The sequence below is a fragment of the Acanthochromis polyacanthus genome, chromosome 7 (genome assembly GCF_021347895.1).
Source record: "Acanthochromis polyacanthus isolate Apoly-LR-REF ecotype Palm Island chromosome 7, KAUST_Apoly_ChrSc, whole genome shotgun sequence".
Lineage (NCBI taxonomy): Eukaryota > Metazoa > Chordata > Actinopteri > Pomacentridae > Acanthochromis > Acanthochromis polyacanthus.
The window spans coordinates 35818461-35831843 of record NC_067119.1 but is presented as its reverse complement, the minus strand read 5'-3'; the positions used below and the strand labels follow the sequence as shown (position 1 = coordinate 35831843).

Sequence of the window (13383 nt, the reverse complement as noted above, 5' to 3'; positions counted from 1 at the left end):
TCCCTGATGTAGCCCCACCTCCACCTTGAACTCCTCTGTTACACCTACAGCACACCTCACCACTGTCCTACAGTCCTCATACATGTCCTGCACCACTCTAACATCCACTGCTCCAAAAAATTAAAGGAACACTTTTTAATCTAAGTACTGCATCAAGTCAGTCAAACATGTGGAATACTGATCTGGTCAAGTAAGTAACAGAGGAGGTTTTTAGTCAGGTTCAGCTTTGGTGTTCATGAAATTAATAACAGGTGCACTAGAGGAGTAACAATGAGACAACCCCCAAAACAGGGATGAGTATACAGGTGAAGGCCACATTTTTTTCCTTCCTAATGTTTTCTGACTGTTTTTCACTAGTTTTTCATTTGGCTAGGGTAAGTGTCACTTCTGGTAGCATGAGGCGATACCTGGACCCTACAGAGGTTCCACAGACAGTCCAACTCCTCCAGGATGGCACATCAATGCGTGCCATTGCCACAAGGTTTGCTGTGTCTCCCAGCACATTCTCAAGTGCATGGAGGAGATTCCAGGAGACAGGCAGTTAGTCTGGGAGAGCTTGACAGGGCTGTCGAAGGTCCTTAACCCATCAGCAGGACAGATATCTGCTCCTTTGTGCAAGGAGGAACAGGATGAGCACTGCAATAGCTCTACAAAATGACCTCCAGCAGACCACTGGTGTCAATGTCTTTGATCAAACAATCAGAAAGAGATTTAATGAGTGGTCTGAGGGCCCAGCGTCCTCTAGTGCCCGCTGTGCTCGCTGACCGGCACCGTGGAGCTCGGTTGGCATTTGCCATAAAACACAGGAACTGGTAGGGCCACCACTGGCGCCCTGTGCTTTTCACAGATGAGAGCAGGTTCACCCTGAGCACATGTGACAGATATGAAAAGGTCTGGAGATGCTGTGGAGAACGTTATGCTGCCTGTAACATTGTTCAGTGTGACTGGTTTGGTGGTGGGTCAGTGATGGTGTGGGGAGGCATATCCATGGAGGGACGCACAGACCTCTACAGGCTGGACAATGGTGCTCTGACTGTCATTAGGTATCAGGATGTAATCCTTTGACCCATTGTCAGACCCTACATTGGTGCAGTGGTCCTGGATTCCTTCTGGTGCACGACAATGCCCAGTCTTATGTGGTAGGAGAACTTATGCAGTTTCTGGAGGAAGAAGGAACTGATACCATTAGCTGGCCCCCGTGCTCACCTGACCTGAATCCAATAGAACACCTTTGGAACATTATGTTTTGTTCCATCTGACACCATCAGGTTGCTCCTCAGACTGTCCAGGAGCTCAGCGATGCCCTGGTCCAGTTCTGGGAGGAGATACCCCAGGACACCATCTGTCGTCTCATTCAGAGCTTGTCCCGGCATCGTCAGTCATGCATACAAGCACATGGAGGCCATACAAACTACTGAATACCATTTTGAGTTGCTGCCAAGGAATTTCAGCAAGATGGACTAGCCTGCCACATCAGTTTTTGACTTTGATTTTGGGTGTCTTGAATTTAGCCCTCCTGGGGGTTGATAATTTTCATTTCCATCAAACAATGTGGCATCTTTTCATTCCTAACACATTATCCAGTCCATATCAATGCAAATATCCAGTTCGTTTTCCCCCCACATTGAAATATGATGTTTTTAAAAAGTGTCCCCTTAATTTTTTTGAGCAGTGTACTTCTCTGCCACTCCAGACTTCCTCATACAAAACCACAGTTCCTCTCTGGGCACCCTATCATAAGCTTTCTCCAGATCTACAAAGACACAATGCAGCTCCTTCTGACCTTCTCTGTACTTCTCTATCAACATCCTCAAAGCAAATTTTGCATCTGTTGTACTCTTTCTTGGCATGAAACCATACTGCTGCTCACAGATGTTTACCTCTGCCCTTAGTCTAGCTTCAACTACTCTTTCCCATAGCTTCATCGTGTGGCTCATCAGCTTTATTCCTCTGTAGTTGCCACAACTCTGCACATCTCCCTTGTTCTTAAAGATGGGTACCAGCACACTTCTCCTCCATTCCTCGGGCATCTTCTCACTATCTAAGATCCTGTTGAACAACCCAGTCAGAAACTCTACTGCTACCTCTCCGAGACACTTCCACACCTCCACAGGTATATCATCAGGACCAAGTGCCTTTCCACTCTTCATCCTCTTCAATGCCCTCCGGACTGCACAGATTCAAGTAATTTTTTACCAGCAGTCAAAAGACTTGGTTTCCACTGTTAAAAAAACATCCACAAATGCAGTGAGCAATGAAGGAAATGTATTTCCTAAATTTAAAAACAACAACACAAGATAAAATAACTTCTTAAAAAGAATAGACTAAAATCCTACTAAGATCTATTAAAAACAGTCCCGTTGGGGGGCATCAGACCAATAAAACAGAGCACACTGGTCTTTTTGAGGCTATGCTTATCTTGGCCGGTGCAATAGTCTTTTTAGGGGAATCTTCTCAGGGGGACAGGCGACGCAGGTCGATGAGTGACGTGCAGCACACTTCCTCCTTGGGCCTCCGTACCTCCGAGTCCTCCTCACGGCTGGTCCGACGTACTGCAGCGCTGTGGAAGAGGGAGCGTCACTCAATTTTCGGCACACCAGAAAAACAACCAACCACACACACGCTGCTGGGTAGGATTGCTCGCGTCCCTTCACTTATCTGGGAATCTGCGTTGTATCAATCCTTCTCGGTGTCCGTCGGTCCCTTCAGCCCTCACTTCCTGCCTCCGTGCAGCCACGACCCGACTCAGTACGCCTCCGTCCTCTCCCCTCGAACTGGCGCTGCTTACTGCGTGTAGCGTGGAGTTTCTTTGGCTCGGTCCACTCTCGTGTCGCTCCACTTTGTTCCCCATCTGTCCCCAGTTCTCCTCGCGGCCGCTCTCTGTTACTCCTCTGCTTCCTCTTCCCCCCGTGCGCTCCCTTTCTTGCACGTGTCCCTCTTTTCTTCATCAGCTCAGGTAGCTCTGTCCAATCAATGGCAGTCTCCACTAATCAGTGCCAGCTGTATTCACTAATTACAACTCACACAAAAAAGAAAGAAGATCACCCAGTAAACAATTAACATGCACACTCAAAATAAACCCATGCAACTAACAAATAAAAACTAAACAATTAAAATGACCACTCCAAACCAAACCATGCAACTATAAAATACAAACTCAATAACAAAAATACAGCTGGTACTGTGACACCCTCCTCACTTCATCCTTACTAATCTTTGCTACTTCCTGGTCCACAACAGTCACCTCTTCTACTCTTTGCTCTCTCTCATTTTCCTCATTCATCAACTCTTCAAAGTACTCTGTCCATCTTCCCATCACACTATTGGCACCTGTTAACACACTTCCATCCTTATCCTTTATCACCCTAACCTGCTGCACGTCCTTCCCATCTCTGTCTCTCTGCCTTGCCAACTTGTACAGATCAGTCTCTCCCTCCTTACTGTCCAACCGAGCATACAAGTTATTGTAAGCCCCTTGTTTGGCCTTTGCCACCTCTACTTTCACCTTACGCTGTATCTCCCTGTACTCCTGTCTACTCTCTTCAGTCCTCTCAGTGTCCCACTTCTTCTTAGCTAACCTCTTTCTCTGGATCCACTCCTGCACCTCCTCATTCCACCACCAAGTCTCCTTATCTCCTTTCCTTCCAGATGACACACCAAGTGCTCTCCGACCTGTCTCCCTGATCACATTTGCTGTAGTTGTCCAGTCATCGGGGAGCACCTCCTGACCATCCAAAGCCTCTCTCAACTCTTTCCTAAAAGTCATACAACACTCTTCCTTTTTCAGCTTCCACCATTTGGTCCTCTGCTCTGCCTTTGCCCTCTTCATCTTCTTCACCACCAGGGTCATCCTACACACCACCATCCTTCTAGCTTTACTACCTTTCCACCTGGTCTCCTGGACACACAGTATGTCCACCTTCTTCCTCTGCATCATGTCAACCACCTCTCTACCTTTTCCTGTCATAGTTCCAACATTCAAAGTCCCTACTCTCAGTCCTAGATTCTTGGTGTTCCTCTTTTCTCTCTTCCTACGAACACACCTTCCCCCCCTCCTTCTTCGACCAACAGTAGTCCATTTTCCACCGGCACCCTGTAGGTCGACAGCACCGATGGCGGTCGTTGTTAACCCGGGCCTCGACCGATCCCGTATGGAAGTCGTACATTTGATTGGCATGTTTGATTTGGCCAAAGTTTTACATCGAATGCCTTTCCTGACACAACCGTCTGTATTTATCCGGGCTTGGGACCGGCACAATAAGACACTGGCTTGTGTCCCCTTGCGGCTACATTCATGACACTATAGAATGTGTCCATTTAATATAGATGTACCCACAAACAAAATGACCTTGCGCTGAGCACAGGTGTGTGTTATGCATGTGTACATTATGTATGGATACCAAATCGCATGACCTAAATATGTAGTAGGTGGTGGAAATTCATGGGATTCGGAAACACTGACACAATTTAATCAGTTGTTCCTTGTATCATTTCAGACAGAAGAGTTCCAATAAGTCCGTGTTACGTCCCTGAGAACCAGGGGATGAAGGGAGTAACAAATAGACACAGAAAGCCGCGTAAAGATGCAGGCAAACCGATTGTGTAGCAGACAAATTATTTATTTTACAGAATAACAAAAAAAAAAAACAAGGTTCAGCACAAGGCCAGCATATTAACGCCAAGCTGCCCCAAAATCAAAGCACCAGATTGTAGCAGAACGCGAGACACCAATACCACGCTTTGACAGCTGATCTGGCCCACTGGCCCCAATGATCAGGTTTTGCTCATCATTTAACCATTCCTGGCTGATGGTATGGAGCCACAGCTGATCCTTGCTACTCCCATCGGGTATAACCTGAGACATAGAACATAAAAAAGAGGGGAGAGAACAAAAACACAATCTACCCCACCTGCATACGAACGCATCAAGGAACGTAACATTCTGCAAAGAAAGATTTGTAGTAGGATCGCAATCATGTGATCATCAGCAGGCAGCTGAAGTAGTGTTCACTTGTCATAGTTACAGTGATGCCCGGCCGCAAACTCCCACTGATACTGAAATCTTTAACAAATTCGTGGATCGAGACTATAAGCCACATCACTGCCAAAATCTAATGAGGTGGTTCTTGTGACATTTCAGACCTTCCTTGAAAATTTCATCCAAATCTGTTTTTGAGTAATGTTGCTAAACAGACAGACGGACAAACTGATTGTTGCATATCTCCGCCGAGGCTCCACCTCCTTGGTGAAATAAAAATTATAAGTTATAGAAATCAATAAAAACTCAAGGGTGCTATGATATACGGTGTCTTTTCAAGTGTGTGTAAACTTTTTCAGCTGTAAAAATCTCCACTATGTTGTCAGAGATACAAATCTAAAGATTTGTGGTTTGCAAAGCAGGCTGACTACCTCTTTAGTCTCCTACAGCGACTTTTCTGTATGTGTGTGTGTGTCTGCACAGATCAATGGGACAGTCACAGAGAACCTCTCTCTACATGATGCTGGGAAGCTGATAGAGAAGTCAAGAGGGAAACTGCAGCTAGTGGTCCAGAGAGATCGTCGCCAGATCCTTGTTCGCATTCCCCCGCTCACAGACTCTGACTCTGACAATGATGGTGAGTAATGCATGCATGAGCTGAGCAACAATGTCAGTGATGTGCCATAAGAAGGTGTGTAGGGGGCTACCATATAAATGTCAGCAATACCTTGTATATAGTTTTTGTGTGTGTATATATATATATATATGTACTTATATGTGTGTGTACATATATATATATATATATATATATATATATATATATATATACACACACACATACACACACACAAACACACAGTATATGTATGTGTGTATATACAGTAGGGTCCAAAGGTCTTAGTGAAGATATTTTTGTATTTGTTTAGAATTTAATAGAAACTGCTTCATTCCTTCACTAAAGCTAGCTTAGACAGAATATGATAAACCATTTACTGCATTATTTGACAGTGGTCCTATGGAGCTTCTTATGATGTCACAGATTGTGTGATGTTCTCAGTCTTCAATAGCTCTTGCAAAAACTGAACGGGGTAGAATCAAGTGACTGTAGACAGGTCCATGACACAACAGAAGTGCTTTCCATTTCAACTTTTATAAATTTACACCACCAAAAGAAGTAAAAAATACCAATAGTCACTTCAAATGTTAGAATTTTATTGTAGGAAAAAAAAACTCCCTTTGAGCAATCAAAATTCCTCAGACTTGAATATTTCCAAGAACGTGTTCACTGTGGGCTCTAGGCAATGTGGTATCATTCTGTCTCCTGTTGGTCTCCTTACATTCTACATTCTATTACCACCATAAATGTCAAACTTGAATTCATCAGTATATACAGGACTGTCTCAGAAAATTAGAATATTGTGATAAAGTTCTTTATTTTCTGAAATGCAATTAAAAAAACAAAAATGTCATACATTCTGGATTCATTACAAATCAACTGAAATATTTCAAGCCTTTTATTATTTTAATATTGCTGATTATGGCTTACAGCTTAAGAAAACTCAAAAATCATATCTCAAAATATTAGAATATTTCCTCAGACCAAGTAAAAAAACAAAATTATAACAGCAAAACAAAATCAAACATTTGAAAATGTCCATTAATGCACTCAATACTTGGTTGGGAATCCTTTTGCACGAATTACTGCATCAATGCGGCGTGGCATGGAGGCAATCAGCCTGTGGCATTGCTGAGGTGTTATGGATGCCCAGGATGCTTCAATAGCGGCCTTTAGCTCATTTGCATTGTTGGGTCTGGTGTCTTTCAGCTTCTTCTTGACAATACCCCACAAATTCTCAATGGAGTTCAGGTCAGGGGAATTGGCAGGCCAATCGAGGACAGTAATGCCATGGTCAGTACACCAGTTACTGGTGGTTTTGGCACTGTGGGCAGGTGCCAGATCATGCTGGAAAATGAAATCATCATCTCCATAGAGCTTTTCAGCAGAAGGAAGCATGTAGTGCTCTAAAATCTCTTGGTACACAGCTGCATTTACTCTGGACTTGATGAGACACAGTGGACCAACACCAGCAGCTGACATGGCTCCCCAAACCATCGCTGACTGTGGGAACTTCACACTGGATTTCAAGCAACTTGGATTTTGCTCCTCTCCAGCCTTTCTCCAGACTCTGGCGCTTTGACTTCCAAATGAAATACAAAACTTGCTTTCGTCTGAAAAGAGGACTTTGAACCACTCTTCAACTGTCCAGTGCTTCTTTTCCATAGCCCAAGTCAGATGCTTTTTCCGTTGTCTTGAGTTCAGAAGTGGCTTGACCATGGGAATACGGCTATTGTAGCCCATTTCCCGGACACGTCTGTGAACAGTGGCTTTTGATACCTGGACTCCAGCTTCAGTCCACTGTCTTTGAAGCTCCCCCAAATTCTGGAAGCGCTCTTCTTCACAATGCTGTTAAGCCTGCGGTCATCTCTCTTGGTTGTGCAGCGTTTCCTGCCACATTTCTCCCTTCCAACAGACTTTTTGTGAATGTGCTTTGAAACTGCACTCTGTGAACAGCCTGCTCTTTGAGAAATTTCTTTTTGTGTCTTACCCTCCTGATGGAGGGTGTCAATGATGGTCCTCTGGACAGCAGTCAGATCAGCAGTCTTCCCCATACTTGTGTTTAGTTTACTGAACCAAGCTGAGTGTTTTTCAAGGCTCAGGAAACACTTGCAGGTGTTTCGAGTTATTTAGACGATTCAAGTGATTAGTTAAATAGCCTACTAGTATACTTTTTCATGATATTCTAATATTTTGAGATAGGATTTTTTAGTTTTCTTAAGCTGTAAGCCATAATCAGCAATATTAAAATAATAAAAGGCTTGAAATATTTCAGTTGATTTGTAATGAATCCAGAATGTATGACATTTTTGTTTTTTTAATTGCATTTCAGAAAATAAAGAACTTTATCACAATATTCTAATTTTCTGAGACAGTCCTGTAGAACTTTTCCATCGTCCACACCAGTGGTCCCCAAACTATGGCCCGCAGGCCGGATACGGCCCGCCTCCACATTTGGCCCGGCCCCTGAACAACACCAGAGACACATTATAATTTTTTTTCAGTCTGGCCACGCGATCGAGACCAATACATGCATAGAACGTGGAACCTACAAAAGGATTCAGTGTTTCCTTTAGGATTTTTTCTGTAGGCGACAGGCTCCCCGCTCGCCCCCCCTGCACGCGCGCGCACACACACACACACACACACACACACACACACAAAGAGTAGATACTGAGAGCACCACAGTTATCTGTAGTTTACCTTACTACTCGCGAGTACCCGACACGGTGCAAGACTGCTGTGAAGGTGAAGACATACGGCGGTAGAGTATTTGCAACTGTTAAAAAAAAAAGAAAAATTAAAGGAGCGACGCTGGAATTTTAGTAGCACTGGGCTGCCGCTGCAGAATGAATGTAGCGGAAACCCTGGGATTAAAAAGAAGGAACACAAGACCTTTGAGACACTGCTCATATCATTTAAGTCAGAGATTCTGCTCTGACAACTAAGCTGAACTTTTAGCTAAGATTGTGCACGGCACAACAGAAAATTAATGTTCCACTGACTTTTTTTCTGTGAAGAAACCCTGAGAGGGTAATTTAGTTTATTATTTATTTCATAAATAGTGGTATTATATATTTCCTGACATTATTTTTTCTGTGAAGAACCAGAGAGGGTTATTTGGTGATTGTTTATTTCACAAATAGTGTTATTTATGTCATTAATAGTGTTAGTATTTATTTCCTTACTTTTTTTTCTGTGAAAAAAAAATATTAATAACCTGGAAAGGGTTATGAATATTTGGTTATGTGTGGCTTTCTGGAAAACAATGTTTACGTTTAGGCACCCCTGCGATCGTCACACTTTTTCTGTTACAAACTGACCCCGGCCCCCCACCAGACAAGGGAAAGTTATGCGGCCCTCACAGGAAAAAGTTTGGGGACCCCTGGTCCACACCAAGCATTTGGCCTCATTTCCCCTCCTGAGAATTGGTTCAGAGACACTGCTCATTCTCTCAGAGTCTTGAATTTTTGTTTAGTAAATTTCTGATCAGTGATGAAGTGGCTTTCAGTGAACAAAACTCAATGTATTGATCTTCTGATGGTGTGGTCACTTTTTCAGTGCTGGATCCTGCATTGGATACAACTGATGCAGTTGCCCCCAAGTATTTTAGGAGTTATGCGCTGTCTTCCTAGAAACTCAGAAATGGTTCTGAATTTTACATATTTCTTATTTTATTTTTTAATAACTGTTAGTTGACTCATGCTTAAAATTCTGACAAATTTTCAATGTAGTTCTAGACCTTTGACCCTAACAATACACAGAATGCACGTGCACACCCGCACCACTCACCCACACACACACACACACACACACACACACACACACACACACACACACACTAATGGGCTACAACATTAAAACCGCTATATCCTACTACACTGGACCTGTTGAAGGGTCGAACATATTAGGCAGCAAGTGAACAGTCAGTTCTTGAAGTTGATGTGTTGGAAACTGGAAAAATGGCCATCTATAGATCAAAAATGTTCAATTTGGTTTTATTTCACCCTTCCTGACTGCCAGAGGCAGTTCTCCTCACTGGATATCTCCATCTCGCGCAAGCGCAGGTCGAGTATTAATATCACAAAGTCACGTGTGACCCCGGATCACCCGTGGCAGGTATAACTACCGGTGTCATCTGGGCACTCATTCCCTTGACTCTTCTCGCTTACGCAGGTCACCTGCTGATAGCAGGAGCTATAATAGCATTTGAGGAAAGGGTTGTCGCCGGTAGCCTCGAGACTGTAAGTCGGAGTCGCGAGCTGTTCGCCCTCCAGAGGCTGTGACAAGTTTCCCCGTTTTTGGAAGGAGCGGCGTTTGCCTGGCGTGGACGACCGATAAGAGCGTGCAAGCCTCGGCATCGCCTGTCTTAAGAGGTCAGCGACAGTAGCGTTCTTGCTGGCCGTTCTACGAGACCATGTAAGTACAGCTTCTACACACGTGGACAAAATGTTGGTACCCCCTCAGTTAAAGAAGGAAAAACCCACAATTCTCACTGAAATCACTTGAAACTCACAAAAGTAACAATAAATAAAAATTTATTGAAAATTAAATAATCAAAAACAGCCATTACTTTTGAATTGTTGATTAACATAATTATTTAAAAAAACAACTAATGAAACAGGCCTGGACAAAAATGATGGTACCTCTATAAAAGATTGAAAACTATTTGACCAGAGTGACATGATTAACTCAGGTGTGTCATTTAATTGACATCACAGGTGTTTCCAAACTCATAATCAGTCAGTCTACCTATTTAAAGGGAGACAAGTAGTCACCCTGCTGTTTTGGTGAAAAGGTGTGTACCACACTGAACATGGACAACAGAAAGCGAAGGAGAGAATTGTCCCAGGACATCCGAAAAAAATGATAGACAAACATCTTAAGGTAAAGGCTATAAGACCATCTCTAAACAGCTTGAAGTTCCTGTGACAACAGTGGCTCATATTATTCAGAAAGTTCAAGACCCACGGGACAGTAGCCAACCTCCCTGGACGTGGCCGCAAGAGGAAAATTGATGACAAATTGAAGAGACGGATCGTTGGAATTGTATCCAAAGAGCCAGAGCAACCTCCAAAGAAATTAAAGGTGAACTCCAAGGCAAGGTACATCAGTGTCAGATCGCACCATTCGTCGTTGTTTGAAGCCAAAGTGGACTTCATGGGAGACGACCAAGGAGGACACCACTGCTGAAAAAACTCATAAAAAGCGAGACTGGAATTTGCAAAAATGCATGTTGACAAGCCACAAAGCTTCTGGGAGAATGTCCTTTGGACAGATGAGACCAAACTGGAGCTTTTTGGTAAGGCACATCAACTCTATGTTCATAGACTCAAAAACCAAGCATACGAAGAAAAGAACACTGTCCCTACGGTGAACATGGAGGAGGCTCAGTAATGTTTTGGGGCTGCTTTGCTGCATCTGGCACAGGGTGTCTTGAAAGTGTGCAAGGTACGATGAAATCTGAAGACTATCAAGGCATTCTGGAGAGAAATGTGCTGCCTAGTGTCAGAAAGCTTGGTCTCAGTCGCAGGTCATGGGTCTTCCAACAGGACAACGATCCAAAACACACAGCCAAAACACCCAAGAATGGCTGAGAGAAAAGCGTTGGACTATTCTAAAGTGGCCTTCTATGAGCCCAGATCTGAATCCCATTGAACATATGTGGAAGGAGCTGAAACATGCCATTTGGAGAAGACACCCATCAAACCTGAGACAACTGGAGCTGTTTGCCTCATGAGGAAGTGGGCCAAAATACCTGTTGACAGCTGCAGAACGACTCATTGACAAATACAGAAATGTTTAATTGCAGTGATTGCCTCAAAAGGTTGTGCAAACAAAATATTAAGTTATGGGCTACCATCATTTTTGTCCAGCCCTATTCATTAGTTTGTTTTTTTAATAATTATGTTAATCAACAATTCAAAAGTGATGGCTGATTTTGATTATTTAATTTTCAAATAAATTTTATTTATTGTTACTTTTGTGAGTTTCAAGTGATTTCAGTGAGAATTGTGGGTTTTTCCTTCTTTAACTGAGGGGTACCAACAATTTTGTCCACATGTGTACTTAGTTAGCAGGGGCTAGGCGCTGCCAAAGAGCTCGTTCGCTCCGTGTAGCCGCCTCTATCGGAGCTAACTCTTGGCGTGTCGACTCGAGTTAGCACACTGCCCCTAACCGAGGCCAGTGACGGCCGCGCTCCGCTGCCCCCCTCACTGGAACTTGTATTACGCATTTGCCATGCTGCTTTCGCTAGTGCTGATGCCAGTGACAGCCGGCTCTCGCTAATGCTTGTGAGTGTTGCACAGCTAGCGTGGTGCTCTCGCTAGTGCTACCTGTTGTTGTACAGATACCAGTGACGGCCGTGCTCTCGCTGCCCTCTCACTGAAGCTTGTGTGTATTAAGCAGCTGGCACAGTGCTCTCGATTGTACTGATTGGTGTTGTGTGTGTTGCGCAGTAACGTAGTGCTCTCCCTTCTTCTTACAGTTAGTGCTCCGACATTCGCATGTACGCTCGCTGTCGGCTCCCTCGGCCGTAGTGCCGGTGACGGACACGCTCTCGCTCCCCTCTCACTGAAGCACATGATTATTACGCAGCTAATGTAGTGACTCTCGCTGGTGCTAGCTGTTTATGACTTCCTGTGGCTGCGCCATGCTAAACTCCCATTTCTGTGCTAGCTGTATGGCCCCTCTTCACCCTGAGGACGGCCGCGATCTCTGCCCCTCGTGTCTGGGTATCGAACATCTGAGGGAAGGTTTATCGGAGGACCCGTGTATGAATTGTAGCTTCATGCCACGCACGTTGAGGGCTGCTAGACTGTCAGAGGTGGAATGCTTAGTGGGGGAAACAGGCCCCCCTCAGTCAGTGGTCCCATCTCTTTCTCAGCCAGGCCAGTCTCGGCGGAAGGCGTCGGAGGCTCTGGGCGGCCCCCCGCGTAGGAAGAAGGCTAGGGCGGACACACTGTCTACTAAGGTGGATCAGCTCTCTAGCGAGTTGGCCCAGATGAAGTCACTCCTCCTGTCTCTGCGCCCTACTGTTAGGGAGGGGGATGCATCGGGTCTCCTCCAATGCCGGAGCTGGCCCCAGAAGAGGACATTATTTCTGTGGCGGCTTCGGCTGCGCTTTTCAACGATGAGGACGGTGGGGAGGGGCCCTCCCATGCCTCTGGCTCGGGTTCCCGTTCGTCAGCCCGCGGTTCGGTGAGGGGGGTCCGAGGATGACTCAGTGGGGTTGATACTTCGTATGGCCCTGGCTAGATTGCACCTGGACTCGCAGCAGCCTGACCAGCCTCCTGTAAGCGCCTTTTTCAGACACGCCTCAGCTCCAGCTAGCTTTTCGGTTCCTCCCTCCGGGGAATACCTGAGGGAGCTGCAGGCCTGCTGGAGGGACTCAAAGGCTCTCTCACGGCTGACGTTTGATGGACGCACTCTGGCAGCCATGCAGGATGCGGCTAAATTTGGTCTGAGCCGCATGCCATCAGTTGAACCTGCTATTGCCTCTCTTATAGTCCCCCGGACGAGGCTCTGAGACCTGAGGCCAGGTGCCCCCGTCAGCAGTGCAGGGTCACTGATGACCTGCTGTGCAGGGCATTTGACACAGCAGCACGCATGGGCCGTATTGGTAATTCCCTCTCCCACCTCATGCTGGCCCTGTCGGCTTCCCTGCAACAGACGACTGCCAACGCATCCACTACCAGCCTGAGCGACACCTCGTTGCAGGCTTTTGCCCTTATGTCCCGGGAACTGGGGCGCCTTATGTCCACCTTGATCCAGACCCGCCGCCAGTATG

General features: G+C 45.3%; 1 protein-coding gene across 1 annotated transcript in view; it reads left to right on the top strand.

Moving 5' to 3' along the window:
- Positions 1–13383, top strand: part of LOC110963350 (tight junction protein ZO-2-like) — a 180200-nt gene that overhangs the window by 79400 nt on the left and 87417 nt on the right. The window contains 1 exon segment of the mRNA XM_051950651.1: positions 5462–5615. Coding sequence (XP_051806611.1) covers positions 5462–5615 — 154 coding nt within the window.